General features: G+C 35.8%; 1 protein-coding gene across 1 annotated transcript in view; it reads right to left on the bottom strand.

Annotated features, from left to right (window-relative positions):
• Positions 1-26,596, bottom strand: part of DNAH14 (dynein axonemal heavy chain 14) — a 554,037-nt gene that overhangs the window by 66,541 nt on the left and 460,900 nt on the right. The window contains exons 67-72 of the mRNA XM_003791010.1: positions 25,687-26,096; positions 25,400-25,598; positions 20,374-20,610; positions 17,297-17,382; positions 12,752-12,908; positions 5,722-5,932 (exon numbers count right to left, since the gene is read on the bottom strand). Of these exons, the coding sequence (XP_003791058.1) occupies positions 5,722-5,932; positions 12,752-12,908; positions 17,297-17,382; positions 20,374-20,610; positions 25,400-25,598; positions 25,687-26,096 (1,300 nt within the window). The remainder of the gene's footprint in view (positions 1-5,721; positions 5,933-12,751; positions 12,909-17,296; positions 17,383-20,373; positions 20,611-25,399; positions 25,599-25,686; positions 26,097-26,596) is intronic.

Raw genomic sequence — 26,596 nt, 5'->3', positions numbered from 1 at the left:
TTCCTGGTTTGGTTATCAGGGTGATATTTGCTTCATAGAATGTGTTGGGAAGTATTCCTTCTTTTTCTATGCTTTGGAAAACGTTGTATAATATAGATACTATTTCCTCTTGAAAGGTTTTATAGAATTTGGATATGGAGCCATATGATGCTGGACTTTTCTTTTTAGGGAGATTTTGTATTGATGATGCTATTTCAGTGGTTGATATAGGTCTATTCAAGATTTCTAATTCTTTCCAGTTGAGTTTAGGAAGGTGGTGTGCTTCTAGGTATTGGTCCATTTCCTTCAAATTTTCATATTTCTGGGAATAGAGGTTTTTGTTATAATCATTGAGGATTTTTTGAATTTCTGAAGTGTCTGTTGTTATTTCTCCTTCATCATTTCTGATAGACAATATTAGAGATTTTACTTTTCTATTTCTGGTTAGGTTGGCCAAAGGTTTATCAATTTTGTTAATTCTTTCAAAAAACCAACTTTTGTTTCTTTGATCTTCTGAATGATCCTTTTGTTTTCAATTTCATTTAATTCTGCACTAATTTTCGTTACTTCTTTTCTTCTGTTGGGTTTGGAGTTGGAATGTTCTTCCTTTTTCAGTTGCTTGAGATGATACATTAAGATGTTGGCTGCCTCTCTTTCTATTTTCTTGATGGAGGCTTCCAATGCTATAAATTTCCCTCTTAGGACTGCCTTTACAGTATCCCACAGGTGGTTTTTTGTTGTTGTTGTTGTTTTGCAGTTTTTGGCCAGGGCTGGGTTGGAACTTGCCACCTCTAGTATATGGGGCAGGCATCCTACTCCTTTGAGCCGTAGGTGCTGCCCCATACCACAGGTTTTGATAATTTGTGTCTTTGGTATCATTTAGTTCCAAAAACTCAGTGATTTCCTTCTTTTTATTTTTATTTTTTTTGAGACAGAGCCTCAAGCTGTCCCCCTGGGTATAGCACCATGGCATCAAAGCTCACAGCAACCTCTAACTCCTGGGCTCAAGTGAGTCTTCTGCCTCCACCTCCCAAATAGCTGGGACCACAGGCACCTGCCACAATGCCTGGCTATTTTTGGTTGCAGTTGTCATTGTTTGGTGGGCCTGGGCTGGATTTGATCCTGCCACCTTAGGTGTATGTGACTGGTGCCTTAGCCACTTGAGCCACAGGTGCCAAGCCAGTGATTTCCTTCTTAATCTTGTCTTTGACCCAGCTATCAGTCAGCCTAAGATTATTTAGCTTCCATGACTTTGTCTGAGTATGGAGATTCCCATTGCTGTTGAGTTCAACTTTTATTCCATGGTGGTACGAGAAGATACAAGGAATAATTTCTATACTTTTAAATTTGCTGAGGTTAGACGTGTGTCCTAAGATATTGTAAGGGTTAACAACTATTTTACAGCACATTCAAGTGAAAGTGCATCTTAGAAGGAGGCTCCTAACGACCTTGCTGATTAAGAAAAACGATACAAAAGACCAGAGGCGATTTAACACGTGCACACATTCCAAAGAAATTTACTCATATCACTCTCCACCTTCTTCCTACTTCATCCTCACAATACTAGCCTATCACAAACCAGGACTACATACACAACCAAATCTAGAAGTACCCCTCGTTTCCCCACTAACAAAACCTATATAACCCCCTACCTATTACAATAAACAGCTTCGGCTCAGTCCCTTTCCCAATATGTCTGTTTTTGTCTTATTTGTCTTTTCCTTTCATACTCCGACTCCCAAACCACCACCGCCCACTGGGTGGGCAGGCGGCAAGATATGGTCTATTTTGGAGGATGACCTGTGGGCTGATGAGAAGAATGTATATTCAGTTTTATTAGGGTGAAATGTTCTGTAGAGGTCTGTAAAGTCCATTTGTTCTAGGGTCAGGTTTAAGTCTAATATTTCTTTGTCTAGTTTCTTCTTGGAGGATCTATCCAAAACTGTCAAAGGGGTGTTAAAATCTCCAACTATTATAGTGCAGGAAGATATCAAGTTGTTCACATCCATTAGGGTCTGCTTTATAAATTGAGGAGCATCCTGGTAGGGTGCATAAATGTTCATTATTGAAATCTGTTCATGTTGGGTGTTTCCCTTGACAAATATGTAGTGACTTTCTTTATCGTTGTTGGTTTAAAGCTAATTGTATCTGCTACTAAAATTGCAAACTCTGCTTTTTTCTGGTTTCCATTTGCCTGTATTATACAAGTCCATCCCTTCACTCTGAGTCTATTTTTATCCTTTAAGGTAAGGTGAGATTCTTGTATACAACAGATATCTGGTCTGAGTTTATGTATCCAGTCAGCCAGTCTGGACCATTTGAACTGTTCACATTAATTGAGAGAATTGATAAGCCTGGTTGTGTTTTGGGTGTCATGATTTTCAGATGTCCAGTGGACAATTTTAATCCTTTCACCACTGTGGAAGTTGAGTTTTGTTCAAAAAATTTCTGGATGACTTTACATTGCAAGTAGAGCATTGCACTGGTCATTGTAGAGGATGGGTCTGAGAATATCCAGGAGAGCTGGTTTAGTCAGGGCAAATTTCTTCAACATATCTATGTCATTAAAGCATTTGATTTCTCCATTGCAAATGAAACCCAGTTTAGCTGGATAGAGAATCCTGGGCTGGCAGTTGTTTTGTTTTAAGAGATTGAAGGTTGATGACCATCTTCTACTGGCTTGAAATGTTTCAGCTAAGAGATCTCCAGTTATTCTGATATTTCTCCCTTTGCTTTTCTTAATTATGGCTGTTGCAGAATTTTCTCCTTCATCTTAACTTTGGCAAAGTTAATCACAATGTGTCTAGGAGATGCTTTATTGGGATTGAACCTTGCTGGGATTCTGAAACTGCTTTCTGAAGTTTTGTATCTCTTGCAATGCTTGGGAAATTCTCCTCCAAAATCTCTTGGAGTAGAGCATCTGTTCCTATAGGACCATCCTCTTCTTCTTCGAGAATTCCTATAAGACAAATGTTTGATTATTTGGAGTGATCCCTCAACTCTCTCAGGGAATGACCAGTTTTTGCTGTCCATTTGTCTGCCTCTTTGAGTGTTTGGGAACATTCAAAAGCTTTGTCTTCAGTTTCAGAGGTCCTTTCTTCTGACTGGTCAAGTCTATTACTGAGAGATTCTACTGTATTTTGGAGCTCCTCAACTAACTTTTTTTTTTCTTTGAGCTCTGATGTCTCTTTTCTCATTATGTCCATATCTTTGGTGACTTGGGCTTTGAATTCATTAATTTCTTGAGACAGATTTAGAATTACTCTTTGGAATTCAGTTTCCATCTTTTCTTCCATTCTATTTATCTTATTTGCCATCCATATTCTGAATTTGATTTCTGACATTGCTGCGATTTGTCTATGCATGGCATCTTCAGTTGTATCTCCTTTGTCATTTCTTGGGGGGATTGATCTACTCTGGTTATTCATGTTGCTAGAGTTCTTCTGTTGGATTCACACCATGTTTATTTTCCATTGTTTGGTTATTAGAACTGGTAGGGTGAAATTGAATCGGGGTTCCCAGGTAGTAGAGATAGCCCCTTTCAAAAGCTCTAGGCCAGGCATCCTCAAACTATGGCCTGTAGGCCACATGCAGCCCACCTAGGACATTTATCTGGCCCACCAGGTGTTTTTGCTGCCACTGCCTGTCCTGGGGCCTTCAGTCTGGCCCTCCAGGAGTCTGAGGGACAGTGAACTGGCCCTCTGTTTAAAAAGTTTGAGGACCCCTGTCTAGGCTTTGTAGCTGTGGCTTATCTTCTACAACCTTATAAAGTCCCCTTTCAGAGTTTTGGCTGGAGACTCTGACACTTACTTGGTGAGATAGTGTAGGCCAGCTCTGTTTTGATATCAGCCAACCTCTACCCTATCCTAAGAAATGACACTGTCAGATTTAAATCTCAACTGTGAAGAGATACAAACAGCTGCAGTGCCCAACCCCCACCCTTCAGTTCTTTTCCCCTACAGAACTTTGCAGTTTGGCTGGGGCTGGGTTTGAACCCTCCACTCTCAGTATATGAGGCTGGTGCCCTACTCACTGAGCCACAGGCGCTGCCCATATTTGGCCATCTTGACCCTCCCCATTTGCCTTTTGATATGATTTACTGAGAAGTATACAACCTCACTCCTGTGGTATTCTTGCCATATGCATAACTGTAATTTAACTGTGAGAAAATATTGGACAAACCCAGTGAGGGATACTTCAAACTACAGTCAACTCTCCATATCCATGGTTCTGTAACCTTGGATTCAACCAATCATGAATAGAAAGTATTTGGAGAAAAAAACTTCCAGAAAAATATTTCATATTTCATTGTTGCTGACTCCTCCTTGTATGCCAGTCTGATATACTCCATCACCAGGACCAGGAAAAAGCCCATAGTCAGGATAAATTCTTGAGTGGGGGAACTGGAGCATCACATGTAGGACCACAATAACCTCATCTGTGGCAGCCAGGTAGTTAGGCAGAAGGTCCAGACGATACATGGCCAAAAATATACCCCCTGTGAAGCAGTTAACTAGGGTCAGAACTTTCCGGTAGGAAGCTGATGCTTCATGGTTATCTCCAGACCAGTGTGGCACACAGCTAAGCACCAGACCAGGGCCCCTAACTTCACTTCCAGACCCACAGGCACTTGGGGCTCCAAAGCTACAGACTCTGGGTATCACACCAGGATCTCTGGTTCTTCCCAGGGTCCCATGGTGATTGTGGTAGCTCCAGTGACTCTCAGATCTTGCAAGGGTCCCACTACATGGTGTCTGGTTGGTTCTAGCTTCCAGTTGGGAATTCCTGCCACCTCTCATCACTGTCCCTTTCCTCCCATCTTCTGATTCTCCTAAGTCATGAAATAATCATGAAAAAGAGAATTTTTTTTTTAGAGACAGAGTCTCACTTTGTCACCCTTGGTAGAGTGCTATGCCATCACAGCTCACAGCAAACTCCAGCTCTTGGGCTTAGGCAATTCTCTTGCCTCAGCCTCCCAAGTAACTGGGACTACAGGCACCCGCCACAATGCTCAGCTACAAAAAGAGAAATTACTAAATAGTTCTAAACTACTAAAAGAATAAATATGAGAATAGTATGAATAGTATTAGAAAAGTTTTTAAATATTTAAGTCTTGTAGTTGCATTTTGGCTTTATAGTTTCCTTGTGTGTGTTCAAAGCATAAAAATAACAGCATGAATAATAAAACACAGTTTTACTGTAGAATGTATGATATCATCCCAAGTAAAGCAGACAGAAAAGGAAAGCTGGAGAAAAACTATAGAATGTAATTAGTTAAAACATTACTAATTCAACACATTGATAATTCTTCACTTGGCCTATTCTTACAGTATGGGCCACAAAATAAATCATCATTGAAAGTATGAATAAAAGCTATTATGCTCTGCTATTTGGAATCATATGGAATATTAAAAACTATGCTTTAACTTATACATTGGCATATATAGTGTGTATTTACACACATATATCTATCCAGTGTAAAAGTTTGAGGAGAGAAAAATATAAACAAGATAGAGAACAAAAACTAAAGTGACATTTTTCTCCTAAAAAATGATGTATTCTTAGAGTAGTTTTCAAATTATTGAAGAAAAAGAATTCATATAAGATAGCTTAAGTTTCCTTTGTGTAGCCCAACACATTATTTTATCATAGTTTATGCACGGTATATACACTGCCACTTCCATATTTACTTCAGTTTTGATAATTAATCTAATTCCTTAAAAATAAATGTAAAATTCTTACGATTCTACAATAGTGCAAAGTCTTGGCATAAATGATGCTGCAAAGTGGCAGTTCTGGAGGAAGACCCATTGATGTGTTTTGTTGAGTGCCTTAAAAATGAGGTCTTCAGCTTTAGTTGCCTGGCCACGGCCCAGAGAAATCATGGTCACATGATCTGTTGTTCCTTTTAGCTCCTGTGCCAATCTCAGGAGAACATTGGTGAGGTCAATTCCTGTATAACAAAGTGGAGAAGTTCATAAAACTGTGAGCTTAATTTAATAACAATTAGACAGCGAGTTTAATTATTTCTTAAAAAACACAATCCAGCATTTATCGAGTGGTGGTGTGAGAAGTTACACCCATAATAAAGAGAGTATAGGCTTTGAAATTAGAGCCCAGAGTTCAAATTTTGCCTCTACTATTTACCAGTTGGGTGACTATGTTTCCTAACATATGGGGATGATGATATCTAAAGACAGCCCCACTTGCTTGTTGCCCATCCTGCACCTACTTATCCTTTCCTCTTCTGTAATCCTACCCCAGTGTCATTTGAGATGGCCTGGTACCCAGCTAAAATACTACATTTTTTGCCTTTCTTGTGGCTAGCTATGGCATCTAGGTTTTGGGATTAGGTTGAGGGAGCAAAAATATGTTGCAAAAGTGATGTACGATAATTTTGATACCTCCTTAAAGGGAAGAGGTGTGCCCTCTGCTTCCTTCTATTGTTTAGAACATGGCTGTGATGACTAGAGCCTTAGCCACCATCTTGGGTAAAGTCTTCAAGAAATAAAAAGCACCTACTATTAGTGTGTTTGGCATATGGCCAGGCACTTTGCACAGAAATGACCCAGGTGAGAAAGGCTCTAGGTAGAGGCACTCTGGACAAGGTTTTATGTCATGGGATCAAAATTTGAAAATGGTGAATCCTAAAGACACATTTGATTTGGAGACCATGAGGAACAGATACATGAAGATAATATTTTGCTTAGAAGAAAACATTTTACTTAGCGTTTATAGAGCAAAGATAAGAAAAGAACAAAAATTTGGAGTTTTTTAGTCAGTTTATTTTAATTGTTTGTGATTCATTGCAGGCACAAAGAATTAGGTTACACTGATTACATTTGTTAAAGTCCCTTTTGTAATTGTGTCCCACCCCCAAGAGTTGTGCCATACACTGTGACACCCACCTCCCTCTCTATTCCCTTCTCCCTGCTCCCTTATTCCCCTACCACCTCTTCTATTGCCTTCATATTAGAATTGAGTACCTTTGATTTTATTCTCAATTCTTGTGATGCTTTACTAAGAATAATGTGTTCTACCTCCATCCAGGTTTATATAAAAGATATAAAGTCTCTATCTTTTTTAACGATTGAATAGTATTCCATGGTATACATATACCACAGCTTGTGGGTCCATTCCTGGGTTGGTGGGCATTTGAGTTGTTTCCACATTTTGGTGATTGTAAATTGAGCTGTGATAAACAGTGTTGTTAGTGCAAATGGATTTTTTTCTTCTGGGTACATGCCTAGTAATGAGATTGCAGGATCAAATGGGTGGTCTAATTTGAGTTCTTTGAGGGTTCTCCAAATTTCCCCTTCTGTCCACATTCACTCCATCTGCAGCTTTGAGACTTTGTGATGTGGGTTATTCTCACTGGGGTTAGGTGATATCTCAAGGTAGTTTTGATTTGCATTTCTCTGATGATTAGGGACGATGAGCATTTTTCATATGTTCCTCTGTCTTTTTTAGAGAAAGTTCTATTCATGTCTCTTGTCAATTCCATATTGGTGGGTCTTTTTTGGTTGATTAATTTGAGTTCTCTGTAGATTCTAGTTATTAAGCTTTTGTCCCATTCATAATATGCAAATATCTTTTCCTAGTCTGAAGATTGTCTATTTGCTTTGTTGTGTTCCCTTAGCTGTACAGAAGCTTTTCAGTTTAATTGAGTCCTATTTGTTTATTTTTGTTATCGTTGCAATTGCTACAAACATCTTTTTCATAAAATCTTTCCCCAGGCCAATATCTTCAAGTATTTTCCCCACACTTTCTTTGAGGATTTTTATTGTTTGATGCCTTAGATGTAAATCCATCTTAAGTCAATTTTTGTAATTGGTGAGAGGTGTGGGTCCAGTTTCTGTTTTTACATGTGGTTATTTAGTTCTTCCAACACTGTTTATTTATTGAATAGGGGTTCTTTACCCCAGTGTATGTTCTTGTTTGGTTTATTAAAGATCATGTGGCTGTTAGATGTTAGTTTCATCTCATGGTTTTCTATTTGGTTTCAAATATCAACGTCTCTATTTCTGTGCCAATATCATGCTGGTATAGCCTAAGGTCTCTACAGCCTTATAGTATAGCCTAAGGTCTGATAGGGTGATATTCTCAGCTTTGTTTTCATTACTAAGAATTGTCTTGGCTATATGGTTTTCTCTGGTTCCATACAAAATGAAGAATTATTTTTTCCAAATCTTGAAAGTATGATGATGGCATTTTAATGGGCATTGCATTGAATCTGCAGTTTGCTTTGGGAAGTATGGACATTTAGACAATGTTGATTCTTTCCAGCCAAAAGTCTGGTATATTGTTCCATTTGTTAATATCTTCTGGCATTTCTTTTCTTAGGATTTCATAATTATCTTCATAGAGGACCTTCATAGAGGTACTTCATCTCTTTTGTTAGGTATATTCCTAGGTATTTCATTTTTTTTTTTTTTGGAAGCTATTGTGAAGGGAATTGTGTCCGTGATTAGGTTCTCATCTTGGCTGTTATTGGCATATACAAAAGCTACTGATTTGTGGACATTGATTTTATATCCTGAGATGTTACTGTATTTTTTTTTTAATCACTTCTAGGAGTCTTGTAGTTGAGTCTTTGAGGTTCTCTAAGTACAAGATTGTATCATTGGCAAAGAAGGAGAGTTTGACCTCCTCTGCCCCCATTTGGATGCCCGTTATTTCCTTCTCTTGCCTGATTGTATTGGCTAGAACTTCCAGCACTCTGCTGAATAATAATGGCAATAGAGGACAACCTTGTCTGGTTGGAAAAGTTCTAAGTGGAAAAGCTTTCAGTTTTACTCTATTTAGTATATTATTAGCTGTGGGTTTGTCATAGATAGCTTTAATCAGTTCAATAAATGTGTTGCCTATACCTATATTATTAAGTGCTCTAATTAGAAAAGGATTTGCACATGTTAAATGAAACATCTCTGGGATGAAACCTACTGGATTGTGATGAATAATTTTTTTAATGTATAACTGTAATCTATTGGCCAGGATTTTATTGAGAAATTTTGCGTCTATATTCATTAGTGAAATTGGTCTGAAGTTCTCTTTTTTAGTTGGGTCTTTTCCTGGTTTTGGTATCCAGGTGATGTTTGCATCATAGAATGTGTTGGGGAAGATTTCTTCCTTCTCAATTTTTTTTGGAATAATTTCTGCAGTATGGATATGAGCTCTTCTTTGAAGGTTTTATAGAATTCTAGTGTGAAGCCATCTGGACTAGGGCATTTTTTTGTTGGGAGAATTTTTATTGTTTTTATGATCTTAGTTCATGAAGTCAGCCTGTTCAAGAGATCTATTTCTTCTGATTAAGCCTAGGGAGAGAGTGTGACTCCAGGTATTGATCCATTTCCTCCATATTGTCAAATTTGTGGGCATAGAGTTTCTAAGTCTGTTGCCATCCTAATGGCTCTGCCTCTTTAGGTCAGTTGGCATTTACTCCCAGCTGCTTGCAGAATTTTTTCTTTCATCTTGACTTTGGACAGGTTCATTACAAAGTGTGTTGGAGAAGTTCTGTTTGAATTAAGATCACCTAGGGTTTAATATTCATCTGAAAGGAGTGTGCTGAGATTGTTAGTAAAACTTGGTAAGTTTTCATTTTTGATAGTCTACAGTGGAGCATCCATTTCTTTGGGACAATCTTCTTCCCCTTTATTTTTATTTATTTTATTTTATTTTTTTTTTGAGAAAGAATCTCACTTTGTGGCCCTTCATAGAGTCAGAGCTCACAGCAACATCCAACACTTCGGCTTAAGCAATTCTCTTGCCTCAGTCTCCCAAGTAGCTGGGACTACAGGTGCCTGCCACAACACCCAGCTTTTTTTTTTTTTTAAGGGATGAGATTTTGCTCTGGCTTAGGGTAGTCTCAAATTCCTGAGCTCAGGGCAATTCACCTGCCTTGGCCTCCCAGAGTGCTAGTATAACAGGCATCAGCCACTGCACCTGGCCTTCTTCCCCTTTAGGGATTCCTATTATTCATATATTTGTACACTTCATGAAGTCTCATAGTTCTCTAAGTGACTATTCGGTTTTCTCTCTCTTTCTCTCTTCTTTTCTCTTTGCCTGCCTGGGTTGACTCGAAAACTTTATCCTCTTGCTCTGAGGTTCTTTTTTTCTCCATAGTTTAACCTATTTTTGATGCTTTCTACTGCATCTTTACATTCTCTGATTATCTCCTTCATTTCCTTAAGCTCTTCCATATCCTTTCTATATTCCACATATCTCTGATCTGACTTTAGGCTCTGTCTTTCTGTTTTCTTATCCATTCCTTTTATTGTCTTTATCATTCACATTTTAAATTCCTTTTCTGTCAAGTCCATTAATTCTTTATAGACTCTACTGAGTCTTCTGCAGTAACTGCCTCATGGTCCCTTGGGGGAAGTTCCTCTGTTTTGGTTTTTCATGTTCCCTGAATTTTTCTGTCAGTTCCTTCTCATATCTTCTTTTTTCATGTTCACCTCCTTATCTCCCCTTTTCCTTCTTGCTTCCTCCTTTGCTTCAAATTACTTTGTCTCAGAGCTTATGTCAAAAGGAAGAGAAGTGTACAACACAAGCAAGGAGAAACAAGAGGAAAAGAAAGAAAGAATAAAAAAGAAGGAAACAGAAAAAGAAAATAGAAAAAAGGGAAGGGAATGAAAGTAAAGAATTGAAGAACAGGAGAGAATGAGGACAGGAAGAGAGAATGAGAATGAAATGAGAATGATAGAAGAAATGATATTGATTTCATGGCCAATGGCAATGTTAAGGCCGCACTTGTAAATCAAGGATTTTGAGGGTCTGGGTTGGGTGTGTTCCTCAAAATCAGGAGCTCCTTACCAGCCTCAGCAAAGTCAAACTTTTCTTCTACCAAAAAAAGAAAGAGAAAGAAAAGAGCAAAAACAAAAAACAAGAAGGAAAAAATAAATAAAAATGGAAAAGAAATAGAAAAATTCTACATGTGGACTTGTGAAGGCTGTCTTTCCAGAGTCAAACTAGAATGGCTCCCTAGACCATGATCTTTTGGTCTCCTTGAGCCAGACTACTTCTGTGACCTTCTGGCCAGGGCAGGAGGTCATGCTATCCCATTACTCATCAAGAAAAGAAAAGACAGAACAGAAAAGGAAAAAATGATAATAAAATAAGAATAGGTCAAGAAAATTAAAAATACAGTTGTATCAAATAAAGGAGAGAGAGGGAAAAGGAAAAAGGAAAGAAAGAAGAAAGACCAAAAAAAGGAGGTGATATCTTAGCTATTGCACAAGTGATTTATGTGGGAAAGATGAGGAAAGTAGAAGAGTCTCTATCAAAAAAGAGATTGAAGAGGAGTGAATTGGAGAGAGGCTAAAATACTGTGACCAAATATTCAGGAGTCCTTGCTCTTGATGAAAGTGAAAATGGAAGTTAAGAACAGAACCAGTCAAACAAATTAGCAAAAACAATAGACAAAGAAGCCAAACAAACAAACAAAAACCTAAATAGACAAAAACAGCAGCAATCTCAGCAACACAGAAGAGAAAAAAATAAAAGGGAAAAAAATACTAAGAAAAAATATATTTATATTTTATATATTTATAAAGTTGGAAAGGACCAACTTTAATGGAAATACATATGTTGTAATACATTGCCACGGGGAATATATATATTCCAGGTGGTGTTGTATCTTTTTTTTAGGAGACAGAGAACACAGTCAGCAACCCCTATGGTTTTTATTCGTAAATTATTTGCCATTGGCAATTGTCTGATTGTTTCCTCAGCATTCAGATCCTGTTGGGTTAGGATCTTAAAGCTCACAAGAATCCTTTGGGGCAGGTCTCACACCTATTTCTGTGGGGTGCAGGGGTCCCTCAGACTGTCCCAAGAGTGGAGTCCTAATCCTGGCAGGCAGAATTAAGACAGCTGTGCTTTAGGTCCCTGCTAAGACCTTCTCACATCTTCCCACAATGGCAGACCCCTGGGCACTGAGAACTTCCCATTATGGCTACCCCGCCAGCCACCAAACCAATGGCAAATCCACTCCAACCAGTATTTAAATCTGGTTCTTGCATTCAGTTTGAGTCTGCCCATTCTTCCAAGCTTTTCGCTCAATGCGAATCTTCCCTCCTAAATCAAAAATTCCAGAAAGGCTTCCTCCTGTCTCAGACCTTCATGAAGGGGTGGGGGGGTGGGGCAAAGGGGGGAAGGGCTGACCAATCCTGGTAGGTCATAATCATTTGTCTAATGAGTCAGATTTCTGCTGCTCTATATCACTTGCTTTATCCAGTTCACCATCTCCTTGTTGTGCTCCCTGAGCTAGGTTTCTGGGTAGGGTCCTGGTGCCAGGTTTGGCTAGGTTCTCTCTTTTTCCCTAGTCTTACTAGGAGAGCTCAAATGGATGATCCTTCTGATCTGATCTTGCTCTACCCCATTACATTTGGAGTTTTGAGGAATATAAGGGTTGGATCAGCAGGCTCAAATTTCTCATAGTTTATTTTATAACATATATTTTTGTAAAAGTCAATGTTAATTAAAACATTTAATAAATGTAAGGGCAATCACAACTTTCAGATCAATTATTATTGCAGAAAATTAGCACTGACATACATTTTTTCATATTTATGAATCTGAGTTTTATTTCTCTTTTTCTTTTATATTAAAAATTATTCTTAATACATTCTTAAAGTTTAAAGTTATAATTAGTTTTTCTAGAAATGTTTAAATCAGATTAGGAAAATATTTTAAACACAGAGTAACCTGACATTTCCACATCTTTTGGTTGATAACATATCAACATCTTCACTATTCACAAATAGCTTACCATGAGAGTAAATAAGTACCAATGGAGTTCTGGCATTGGATTGTTCAAATGATTCTTTCAGATTAACTTCAGTTCTTTGAAGATATTCACTTCCCATTTTTTCAATAATGAACTTTTTAACCGAATTTTTTAAATGTTCTGGTCTAAGGATTTTTACCTACAAAAGAAACTGAGTAAGATAAAATAAAAATAAAGCCCCCTGCCCCCCGGAGAATATTCCCTATGATAAAATGAATAAAAATAAGAAGTATTCGGTCTTTAGCTTTTCAGCCAGAGTTTTCTGGTGTTTCTCCTGTTGGGAAAGTTTAATGGGCGAGAGTCCACACATGGTGGAGAGACTGTCACTGTGCTCTTGGCCCACATGGGGACCCTTCCTAGACACCAGGACTATATTGTGCCTCTATTTCACTCACATTCTGAGTGAAGTCTCACTTTCGATAAAGATCCAAGTAACACTTCCTGATTCTGAAAAAGGAGATCTTTTCTCTGAGTTTCTTCTTGCTGTGCTATCCATGTCTAGAGCAGGAAAATTTCATGGGAGCAAGAGGGATGAAAAATCCAGGATGATACAACTGGAAGAGTACTAATTTTCCCATTAATAAAATGAAGATGGATGGCACAATCCTTGTATGTTTAAGCAAATAGAATACAAATCTAAACAGAACTTTAGATGGACTAAAGGTTTTAGAAACAGTATACACGTAATTAAAATTCAGAGTCTATTAGAGATTATTGTCAATTTTAGAAGAAAGGCCTTTTCAATAAAAACTGTTTTATACAAATCACTTATATGCTATACTTTTAAATAATAACCATAAGATATGTCCTGGGCACATTCAGTACCCAGGATACCATTATTTAAGGCAAAACTGAAACTGTGCATATTTGTGGGTCTGTGCAGATATACTAGGTTGAATGATGTAAAGTTGTAATTTTTACCCATGAAAGTGCCAAATATTTGTAATTTTATATGTTTAACACAATACATTTAATCATTATGCCAAATTCTATTATTTTCTGTTACCTTTTGGGAAAATTAATCTTAAAGTTTTGTTTTAATGAATCACTTATTTTTAAAAATGAAAAATTAGTACATGCAATTAATGACACAGTATTAGAATCATTTGAGTGAAACAAATGACTAGTTATGTTCCCCTGAGACCATCACTGGAGAGTCTATGTCACCAAATGTGATCTTGATCCTTTGTCACCATCATGCTACTAGCTCCGCCTTGACTGTATTGATTATTCAATCATTTATTAAATTTCTCAACTGTGGAAAATTTTAACCTTAACAGCATTTTCTGAGGGGTGGAAGAGAAAGAGAAGATAGAAGAGAAGGTAAGATAGAAAAGAGAAGATAGAAAAAATGGAGTTACATTAGCTCTTTTCTAAGCAGCCACAAATAGTTCTGAAATTTTCTGCATGTCCATATCCCCTCATTATGATCTTTCTCCCCCTCTCTTTATGGTCTAATAGGCAATAGCAGTGAAGAGGGGTGAAAAAACTAGACAAAGTTCTTGTCTTCATGGAATTCTAAGATACTCTCTTTCTCTAGGTCAAGCCTTATTTCTATTATATTTTACTCTAATATCTTATGTGGCAATCTCAATATCTTATAGGTCAGACCCAGTTTCAAATATTCAAACTCCTTCTCTATATGTACATTCAATACTTTATTGGACCATGTCTTCTGACTTCTGGTTTGGAAAATAAGATCACTATAATAACGGCTCTAGTTTACAAACTAAAATCACTAGGAACTTATTGGGGGAAGGTAATGTAGCACGAATCTTAAAATCTAGTTGTTTTTGTTGTTCAGATAATTCATACTTGCTACATAAAATTCAAGTGATACAAAGCAGTATGAATTGAAAATGATTTTCAATTATAGAAAATAACCATAGATAGGGTTGGGGTTAGGGCTCTTTATAGATACTTTGTGGCTCCTCATAGGTATTTTCTACACCCATGCAAGCATCTCTGTACACTTCCTCCTTTCCCACAGTTATTCTATATAGATTGTTTACTGTTTTGTATTTGTCAATTAGTGCAGCTTAAATGTTATTTTCATGTCATGATAATCCCAGTAATCCAACATGTAGAGTAGATGTATCAATTTTCTGACAGTTTCCAGGTAGATAACAAAAATTAGAAAAGTGGGTTGGTAGCAGAAAAATAATTCTCCATTAGAAGAAAAATGAAGATATAAATATGATGTTATATAGTAACTAACATTCAACTCCAATTTTGGGAAGCAATAGGCAGCATTAGAGACTGTAGTGTCCTAGACCAAGGCCCAGACACTAATCAGCTCTAGCTATTGCCATTGAGGTATGTGGGCTCAATATTGACTGATTTTCTACCTTTTTGATAAAGCCAGAAATATTGATTTTTATTTAAAATCTCTCAATACTCAAATTTTGGCTCAAAAATTAAGAAACCCAAACCTTCTATGAACAAATACATGTTCATAGAAGAATTATTCACAATAGTCAAAAGGTAGAAACAACATTTGTTGTCCGTCAATGGATAAAGGGATAAACAGAATATGATATACACATACAATGGAATATTACTTAGCCTCAAAAAGGAGGGATATTCTGAGACATGCTAACACATGGGTGAATTTTGAAAATATTGTACTAACTGAAATAAGTCAGACACAAAATGACAAATATTATGTGATTTGAGACAAAAAGTAGCCAGGAGGAGGGAATGGGGAGTTACTATTTAACAAGTATAGAATTCCTATTTAAGATGACCACAAAGTTCTGGAAGTGGATGGGAATGATGGTTGCATACCATTGGGAATGTACCAATGCCACTGAATTTCACACTTAAAAAGGCTTAAAAGGGATTATTATGATTAAATGAAATAATGTATATATATTTTATCACAATAAAAATGGAGAACAATTCACTTTAAGATGCATATAGAATTTAAAAATTAGTGAATAATATTTATTTTAGTTATTTTTACTTAAAAACTTGCTATGGTCTGAATGTTGGTGTCCCCCTTACCTTATTCATGTGTTGGAACCTAATCTTCTAATGTGATAGTATGAAGAGGTGGATCCTTAGGAGAGGATTGGATCATGAGGGCTCTACCTTCATGAATGGGGTTAATTACATTACAAGGTTTGAGGGGGCCTGTTTTTCAGTGTGAGGACACAGCAAGAAGGCAAGCTCTCATCAGACTGAGGTTCAAATCCACTTGTTTAGTGATAAATTGCACTTGAAAAGTTGAAAAAAACACTAAAGCACAATGGCAAGACAAATAAAAAGCATATCTACTAAGCCAGATGCAGGCTTTTTTTTTTTTAAATTCTCTGTGTAGAATGAATTTTTAAAATGTTGCAAAAATAAAATTTAAGGCAGAAGTCAAAAGATGGATTACTGATGGTCCAGGCTGTCATTTTCAGAAAATTAAGTAGAAATGGGATGAGGGATTTTCTCCTCACTAAACTGGAAGGTAAAAAGATTTTCAAACAATGGGGATCAATTTGGGATTATCTACTTGGGAAAGTGTAATATAGTATGACTTACAAGAGCACAGATATTAGAGCCAAACTGTTTGAGATCCAATTCTGGATCTTTTAGGCAATTTATAAGCTTTGGCTTCCCAATCTGAAAAATAAGAGAATCTGCCTACTCTCCAAGACTATTATAATAGGGATTAAGTGGTATGACATATGTGAAGTCTTAACATATACTAAAGTTGGGTGGTGCCTGTGGCTCAAAGGAGTAGGGCACCAGCCCCATATGCCAGAGGTGGTGGGTTCAAACCCAGCCCTAGCCAAAAAGTGCAAAAAACAAAACAAAACAAACAAGAAAAACATATACTAAACTTTTGATGTCTTGGGGGAGCTCATAAATGACATCCATGCACATCCCTAACCCACCAGCTACTCCACCAGCTAGCTTCTAAAATAATTGAGAAATAGAAGAGTTGGGTAAAATATCACCTTTATTAATAATAAAGGCCATGTTGATGGATATAGATTAAGTCTGAGGTAACAAGGTGTTTCCTGATAATGAACCTAGAACTGGACATAACTTATCTGTTGCAAACACTGCTGGTTAGCCATTGGTCTCCCCCTGAGGGACCATGGTCTGTTCCTGTACAATTTATGAAAATTGAGAAGTAGTATGGTGTTTGGAAAAATTGGAAAATCAGAGAAGTAGTATGCTGTTTGCAGGCAGACACATCCCAAAAGGGACAGAGAAGAAAGGGCTGAGGCATGCACTCTCAGTTCACCTCCCATGTTTATCAGTCTGATAACCCTTCCTCCTCTCTAGGGAGGAGTAAATGAAAGGACAGACAGATGCTGGAAATGATATTCTAACTAGATTCTTTCCACGTGAGAGAGACATCAAGGGTGGAGTGCAAGCGCTTTCTTCTCACATCACTATTTACTGAATGTTAACTTAAAAAAAAAACAATATATTTTACACATAAATATTTAATTTTGAAGGGCTTAAGTTACCAGTAGATTGTTTAAAACGTTTATGATATTAATATTTTGTCATAGCACATCTTACCAAAATAAGTCTTTGAAATGGAGTGAGTTTCTCCCAATGAAAATTTATAGGATTACGCATATCTTCATTTTCATTCCAAAGTTCACCTTGATATAATTTAGAGAAGGAAACTGAGATCAATAATCAAGTACTTTGTATCATTAAATGATACATAATGAAAATTTGTTATAAAATTGTTAAGTATTTTTAAAAACATGGCTGACTTTTATTTTTATTTATTTATTTTTTATTTTTTGAGATGGAGTCTTATTTTCTTGCCCTGGTAGAGTGCTGTGGCATCATAGCTCACAGCAACCTCAAACTCTTGGGCTCAAGTGATTCTCTTGCTTTATCCTCCCAAGAGTTGGGACTATAGGCACTGGCCACAACACCCATCTGTTTTTAGAGACAGGGTCTCACTCTTGCTCAGGTTGGTCTCAAGTTCCTGAGCTTAACCAATCTACCTCCCAGAGTGCTATGATTAGAGGCGTGAGCCACTGCTCTTAGCCCCATGGCAGACTTTTTTTAAATTTGTGCTTCAGCTTTTTATTTATTTATTTATTTTATTCAGATGTGGATTTTATTGTATTTTTTAAAATTAAATCATAGCTGTGTACGGCTCGGCGCCTGTGGCTCAAGCAGCTAAGGTGCCAGTCACATACACCTAAGGTGGCGAGTTCGAATCCAGCCCGGGCCCGCCAAACAATAATAATGGCTGCAACCAAGAAATAGCCGGGTGTTGTGGCAGGCGCCTGTGGTCCCAGCTACTTGGGAGGCTGAGGCAGGAGACTTGCTTGAGCCCAGGAGTTGGGAGGTTGCTGTGAGCAGGAAGCCACGGCACTCTACCCAGGGGGACAGCTTGAGGCTCTGTCTCAAAAAAAAAAAAAATCATAGCTGTGTACATTAATACTGTCATGGGGTACAGTGTGCTGTTTTTATATACAATTTGAAATATTTTCATCAACCTAGTTAACATAGCCTTCATGTTATTTTCTTAGTTATATGTGAATCCTTCTAAATGTAGAATGTCTTAACCCATGGCAGACTTTTAAACTGAGCTTGATTTCCAAAGGATGTGAGACACCATTACTTCCTTAATACCTCAAAAGAGGCAGACATTAAGGTAGATTTAAGTTTCAACTTGGTCTAACTGAAGTGGTTGATAAATAGTGGTAAGATGATGGACAGGTGAAAAAATAATATGCAAAGCAAAGGGCATAGTCAATGCTTTAAAACCTGCTCCAGCACATGCAATATTTTCTGATGATATAAACTAGTAACTCTAGAGGTTAGGGATTTCTATTTAAAACCTATCTGGAAGATATATATGTGTGTGTGTGTGTGTGTGTGTGTGTGTGTGTGTGTGTATGTATATACATGTATATATATAATGGAACTTACAGAAAAATATAATAAGATTATGAAATTTTTGAACACTTAAATATTATATCTACATATATTTTAATACTGACCCATCTACTACTTCAATAGAGTCCTAGTGGATCAATCTTGTCACTTTATCAGTCTTGTCTTCCCACCTTAAAAGGTGGGAAGTCTTTCAGTTTTCAACTGTCTCAGATGAAGTTATCATTTCTGCCTACTTTTTTTCCCTATGGTATTTTCACATTGTCTAATTTTAAATACAACTTAGATGATAGAAATAGCTTTTTGGAATATTAGTATGTTCTTAAAAAACATGATACATGAACATATAGTTACATAGGGATAAATTTGGGGTTATTTGCTAAATAAAAAGATATTCACTTTACAAAAAAAGGTCATTAAAGAGTTATTTAAAATAAAAGTTACTCTTGTCTTACAGTAAAATAAAGTATGGGTTACAAATAGATTAGTGATAGATGTACCAAAAAACCCTGGTGACTTAGAGAGAAAACACTAGGGGAGGAGGGGACCTTAATCAGAACTGGAAATCAAGAGGGTATAAAAGAAAAAATCAGACATAACTGTCTAGATGAACATTTAAACATTTGTATAGTATAGATACTATAAATAAATCAATTGACAATAAATATATTTGGAAAAAATATTTGAATAAACAGGCTCAAATATATAATACAACAAAATTTTAATTATATATAACATAGTAAGATTCTTACAAATGGTCAAAAAGGAAATAAACAATCTAGTAGGAAAAAGTGGGATAAGGTATATGAATAGGCAAATCCAAATGATCAATACACATCAGAAAAGATACTTAATCAACTGAGGTCTGTGTTCTAACAAAAAAAAGAAAAAAGAAAAAAGAAAAAATACTTAAACTCTCTAACAGGGAAATTAAAATAAAATTATTTCAAACTTTTCAGATGGGCAAAAATTAAAAAAAATCAATACTCCTGTTGGAAAAGGGGTATTCATATTGCTAGCAGAAATATAAATTATCATAGACTTTTAAAGAAAGCAAGCTGGCAGCAACTGTTAACATAAAAATGATTTACTTTTGACTCATTAATTAATTCCACTTACTTAATTCCACTTCTGGTTATTTTATTCTATAGTTATAAACCTAAAGGAAATATGGGCAAGGATGTTTATGTTGTTGCATAGCATAATTGTATATTATGGCAAAAATCTGGAAGCTAAGTAAGGGAAAATGTAGAATGAAACAAATTAGGTTGTATCCTGAGTGGGGATGTTATGGATGAAGTGGCAGGGAAAAGTAGGGAGGTGAGTTCAAAATGAAAAAAGAAAAGGGAAAATATGTGCAAAAAATAGTAAATGAGTTCCATTTAAAATAAGATCCATTTCCACATAATTTTAAAAACACATATCTGTTAAAATGAGGGATATACATAGGCTTGTTCAGACTCAGGGTAGTGTGGTGTAATAAAACTAGTATGGTCTATTTAATCTCTCTGAAATTCTAATTTTTTATTAGGATTTTCCATCAACAAAAATGAGGTTCAAAATAATCATTTCATAAGATTGTTATGACGATTACATTGAAATAATGTTAATGCTTAGAATATGGTTGTTTCTACCCTCCATTTTTTAATAATATAAGATATTGAACTATAAAACTGAAAATCTATATACACATGTGTACTTGAGTAAGATTAAAACATTGAATGCATTCTTACTCTTCTCTGATGGTTTTGTACTTTCATTCGGTGAAATCTTTTCTGGGGAGAAAGGTGTGCTGACCAAAAAATAAACATTCTCACTATTCTTGAAAGTATTCCATTGTAATACATTTGATAAAAGGGATTTGCACAGAAGTGAAAATGGTTCCAGTTGACGGCTAACATATTGGCACTGCTTCCACCTGGTGCTTGAAACCCACTGAAGATGTTGGTTTCTACGGATTGCAAATAAACCTAATAGTAAAGGAAAAAAAATTATATAAGAAGAGATAAATCCTTTACCTTTTAGTTACTCATTAGAAAGCAGATAATTAACACAAATTTGTTATTGAGAAAAAGCTACTCTACATAAATATTACATAAAAGGTAATTCTTTTCATTGTGGTAAAAACACATAAGATAAAATTTATCAAATTAACCATTTTTAAGTGTGTAGTTCAGTTAGTGATAAGTGCATTCATTTGTTGTGAAACAGATCTCCAGAACTTTCCCCGCAAATCTGAAACTCTACCTGGGATGGGGGAACCTGGAACCTTCTGATTTTAAGATTCTTCTTTCTTATTCAACAAAGGAGGAAAGAAAAGCTTTGTTTTTCTTTGCCACACTCCTTTTACTGAAAGGATTTGTTCTGCAAAATTTGGATTCTTTCAAAAGGCACTTAAAGACCTAGAGGGCCACATTTCTCCTTAAGCCCACAGGTTAGATTGCCCCTCCTTGCAGATCTGGAATACCACTATTCTCCTTTTTGTTTCTAGGAATTTCACTACTTTAGATACTTCACATAAGTAGAATCATATGATATTTGTCTTTTTGTGGGCTGGCTTATTTCACTTAGTGTAATGTCTTCAAGGTTTATCCATGTTGTAGTATGTGACAAGATTTTCTTCTTTTTTAAGACTGAATAACATTCCATTGTATGTTTATAGCACATTTTGTTTATCCAATCAGTGGCAAACATTTGGGTTGCTTCCACCTCTTGGCTATTGTAAATAGTGCTGCTATGAATGTGCATGTACAAATATTTCTTTCATATGTTGCTTTAAATTATTTTGGATATATACTCAATGTGGGATTGCTGGATCATATAGTAGCTCTGTTTTCAGTTTTTTGAGGAAACTCCATACTCTTTTCAATAGTGATTGCACCATTTTACAATCCCACGAAGAGTGCAGAAGGTTATATTCCTTCACATTCTCAACACTTGTTATTATTGTTTTTTAGTAGCCATCTCAATGGGTATGAGGTAATAACTCATTGTGGTTTAGATATTCATTTCTCTGATGATTAGTGATATTGATAACCTTTTCATATGTTTGTTAGCCATTTGTATATAATTTTTGAAGAAATGTCTGTTCGAGTCCTTTGCCCATTTTTAAATTGGGTTGATTTTTATTTTGTTGTTGAGTTGTAGGAATTATTTATATATTCTGTATGTTAACTCCTTATCAGATAGATGATTTGCAAATATTTTCTCCCATTCTATAGGTTGATTATGTCCTTCGATGCACAAAAGTTTTAAGTTTGATGCAATCCCATTTATCAACTTTCATTTTTGTTATCCATTCTTTTGGTATCAGATCCATAACATTATTTCTGAGTCCAACGTCACAAAGCTTTTCCCTTGTGTTTTGTTCATACAGGAGCTTTCTTGTACGTAGGAGTCACTTTGCTCTTGCTGCTTTCAAGATTCTGTCTCGCCTCTGACTTTAAACAGTTGATTATAATGTGTCTTGGTGTGTTTCTTTTTAAATTTATGTTGGTGGAATTCCTTAAGCCTCTTGAATCTGTACTTCTATTTCTTTTCTCAGATTTAGGAAGTTTTGTCGATAATTTTTTCAAATAAGTTCTCTACTCATTTCTTTCTGCTTCTTCTCATTCTCCTTCTTCTTCTCTCTTTCCTCTTCCTTCTTGTCCCATAATACACATATTGCTCCACTTGCTAACATCCCATAAGTCCCTTAGGATCTTTTTCCTGTTTTCTTTTTTTTTCTTTCTGCTCCTCTGATTTGATAATTTAAATAACACATCTTCAAGCTTGCTGATTCTTTTTTTTGTCTACTTAAATCTGTTGTTAAATCCCTGTAAGAAAGTTTCAGTTCAATTATTATATTTTTCAGCTGTAGAAGTTCTGTTTCATTCCTTTTTATAGTTTTTATGTCTTTGCTGATATTCTCATTTTGTTCGTGCACCATTTTCCTGATTTCATTTAGTTCCCTCACTGAACATCTTGATGACAGTTATTTTAAATTCTTTGTCAGGCAGCTGATAGATCTGCATTTATTTAGGGTTGGTTCCTGCAATTTTATTTTGTTGCTTTGATTGAGCCATGTTTCCCTATTTCTTTGTATGCCTTATAATTACTTTTTCTGGTATTGGGAACCTGGAAAAACAAAGAGTACTTTCAGTCTTTGATACTTTGATAGCTTTGTGCAGGGAAAGATCTTCACCAATTAGGTAAGCTGGAAGTTTTGGGACTCTTAAATACTGTTATGATTGCTTTCTCCTCCTTATTTCTTCCTGTGAAACTGTAGCTCTAATTTGCTCTGACCTTTGTCTTTAGTGGCTGCCAAACTCTGGCACCAGTCTTGTCAGTGTTCTGAGTCAGGCAAGAGAGAAACCAGTCTCTTGGCAGGCTCCAATACAGGCCAGAATATTGAATGCATTGTATCATTCATGTGTTTGTTTCTATCCAACAGAGGAACTTTATATGGGAGGTTTCCTCCCAGTTGCTTCACATTATGTCATATGGCTTGAGAGACAGGAATAGACATGTGTCAAATGATGCAAAATTTCCTACTTCTTTCACTAGAATCTCTTCTTTGTTTTATAATGGCCCAGATGCTGTTGCTTCTCAACTGACCTCTAGAGTTCCACAGGTATTTGGATCTCTATATTGTTAACTTGTTATCTCTGTGGGTAAGGAGAGTCTATAGTTTCCTAATCTGCTATCTTGTTGACATCACTTTTCCTCTCCCCATAAAAGGCAAATTTTAAAGGAGATATAAATGTAAAAAATTATAACATTTGATTATGTCTAGAATCATGATAAGGGTTAAAACTCTTTGTTATTTATCATGGTGCTCACCATTCAGTGCAAGAAAAAATTGGGAACAACTTAAGTGTCTAAGTTAAGACAAATGGTGAAATAAATTTTGATACATCCAAAAATTGGAATGTTGTGGAAGCACTAAATAAAATCTGACCATATTGATAGAAATTACTTATGTTATTTATTTGAAAAAAGATATGCTACATCAATCTGTAGAGAAAAGTTATCTTTTCTTTTAAAAATACATAAATACACATGTTGGAAGAATACAAAATACACAAAAATAATAGTGATATTATTTTTGGATAGTGGAATTACAGAAATTTTATTCTTTTTTCTTATCAGAAATTCTAATGGTTTTAATAATAAACACATATTACTTTTATAGTTATAAAATTATGATGGAAGCTATTTTTTTGTTTGTTTGTTTCATGAAGTACATTGGGAATGGTTACATGATGCCAGGTGCAATGGACACCTCTTAAACTGGCTGCCCAGAATGAAATCTTGGCTCCCTCCTTGTATGACTTTGTCTTTTGGTAATAGATGATTGTTTCAGGTGTGGATTCCTGACCATGGCTGTGACACTGAGATTCATCTTCCTGGGAATATGGAATTTAGAACTCTGAGGCACAAAGTCTGAATTGTTCAAAGCTGAGTCATGTAATAGTAGTCACTGGTTCTACTCATTTGGTGCTTGGTATTTACATTTTCCTTGGGTTTTTCTGAAATACCCTATAATCTTTCCAAAAAAAATTTTTTTTGAGAGAGTCTCAAGCTGTCACCCTGGGTAGAGTGCCATGGTGTCACAGCTCACAGCAACCTCAAACTCTTGGGCTTGAGCAATTCTCTTGTCTCAGCCTCCCAAGTAGCTGGGACTACAGGCACCTGTCACAATGCCTGGCTATATATATATTTTTTGGTTGTAGTTGTCATTGTTGTCTGGCAGGGCTGGGCTAGATTCAAACCTGCCAGCTCCAGTGTATGTGGCTGGTACCCTAGCTGCTGAGCTACAGGCATTGAGCCTCTTCCAAATTTATTTATTAATTTATTTTTGTTTAAACTATTTAGTTATTGATTTGTCTTTTGCAAGCAAAATAATTATAACAAATCCATAAGACCATTCATTGATTCAATAGTCACTTATCAAACGTTTACTTGGTAAGACGTCTATATGCTTTGGTGTAAGTAAAAGCAAGGAAAAACCAAAACACAATAGAACTATTCATATCTATCATATACTTCATAGCAAATATTTTCATGTTTTTGTTCTGACTTCTAGTTTTTGCTAATAGTCTCCAAATACTTGACAAAGTTTAACTGAAATAAGCGCTTTCCCCATAGCGTGAATGTCAGATTTCCTTTAAGTTATATATTTGTGAGACTTAAAATGTACAACATAGCACAGTAACATAAATGTATTTAAGGAAATTTAAATGTATACTTAAGATTGATTAAGGTGATAAATTCTGTTACGTGTGTTTAATCACAATGTAAAAAGTATAGTTATTACAAATACATAACACAGGAACATTTGAAAAGATTGAATATTTAAGTAATTTTTTCTAACCCTTTGGAATAAGCATGATTTTTGTGGCTCAAATTTGCAAAAGGTTTTCACAAGAAAATGAGGGAAAGTTTCTTTGGTAGGGGTAAAGTTTAACTCTTGATGGTATTTACTGTGTGTGTGCATGTTATTAATAATTATCATTAGATATTTTGCTAGGAATACAAATAGTAATTGTCATTTATTTATTCATTTATTCAAAAAGTATGAGTATTACTTATGTAATCAACATTATAGTGTATACAATGATGAATTAGTCTGAGAACTAATCTGCTTTCACTTTAATCAATTATTGACCTTAATCAAGTCTTTAATCAAGTATTGACCTTAGAGATCTTTTAGCATTTTATAAGGAGACATGTTTTTAATGGATTTTTACTAAATCCAGAGTAATTTCTTTTACTTACTATTAAGTCTAGGCTGGAGTAAAGCACTTTTAATATTTATCAATATGCCAGAATATAAAAAGATATGCCATTCTTTTTCTGGTAGGAATCCAATGTTATCCTGCATTAGATTTTCTTTAGCATTATTTTGCATGATTGTAGTGCAAAGTCGAAAAGAGAAGCAAAGTTTATCTTGATTAAATAGAGCTGAAGAAACTACCTATAGGGGAAATATAATTGTTAGGCTAGGGTATTTAATTACCTAGATAAAAAAAAGTGTGCAAAATTTTTGTTAAAAAAAAACTCACCTTAAAAATATTTCTTGTCAACACATCTATTGCAGTTTTAATACGCTTGTCTAAGAAATCTTTCTCATTTTCCAAGTTAGTTTCTTTTGTAATCTTAAGAAGTTTTCTCAGAGTTATTCTCTCCCTTCTCAAATTACTTTCTTGTTCTTTGGCTTTGAAAATTACTGATGAAACAAAAATTTTACGAAACCACCCTAGGGAGAATTGGTACATGTAGTTAATTTGTGTAAGATCAGAAACTAGAAAGTAGAGCAGGGCACCTCTGGTAGCAATGGGGAGATAGATTTTGCGTGTTGCTTGGATTTTATGTTCAGCTTTTTTTGTTGCTTTGATGCGCTTTGAAATTTCATTTGATGTCATTTTGGATTTTCTTAAGGTCTCTAAAATTTCCTCATCATCCAATACACATCCTAAAGACAAACAAAAGTGCATGTAAATAAAAACTGTATAATATTAAATGGCTGTTTCCTTATTCTATGCTCTTGATGTCACAGTTTTTACCATTGGCTTTTTGTTGGTTTTATGTCAGAGATGATTACTTGAATTTAGGCACCTGAGACCAGCATGAGTGCGAGTGAGACCCTGTCTCTACAAAAAATAGAAAATATGGTGGCACATGCCTGTAGTCCCAGCTACTTTGGAGGCTGAGGCAGTAGGATTGCTTGAACCCAGGAGTTTTAGGTTGCAGTGAGCTATGAGATACCACTGCACTCTACTCATGGTGACAGATTGAGACTGTCTCAAAAATTTCCAGAAAATAACAAATATACCATTATTCCATGTTGTGTATTCTGATGTTTTGTATTCTATTCTATTTTTTTTTTTTTTTGAGACAGAGCCTCAAGCTGTCCCCCTGAGTTGAGTGCTGTGGCATCACAGCTCACAGCAACCTCCAACTCCTGGGCTCAAG

This window comes from Otolemur garnettii, unplaced genomic scaffold, assembly GCF_000181295.1.
Source record: "Otolemur garnettii isolate 467f Iridium unplaced genomic scaffold, OtoGar3 scaffold00045, whole genome shotgun sequence".
NCBI classification, from domain to species: Eukaryota; Metazoa; Chordata; class Mammalia; order Primates; family Galagidae; genus Otolemur; species Otolemur garnettii.
This window is presented reverse-complemented; position numbering and strand designations above follow the sequence as displayed.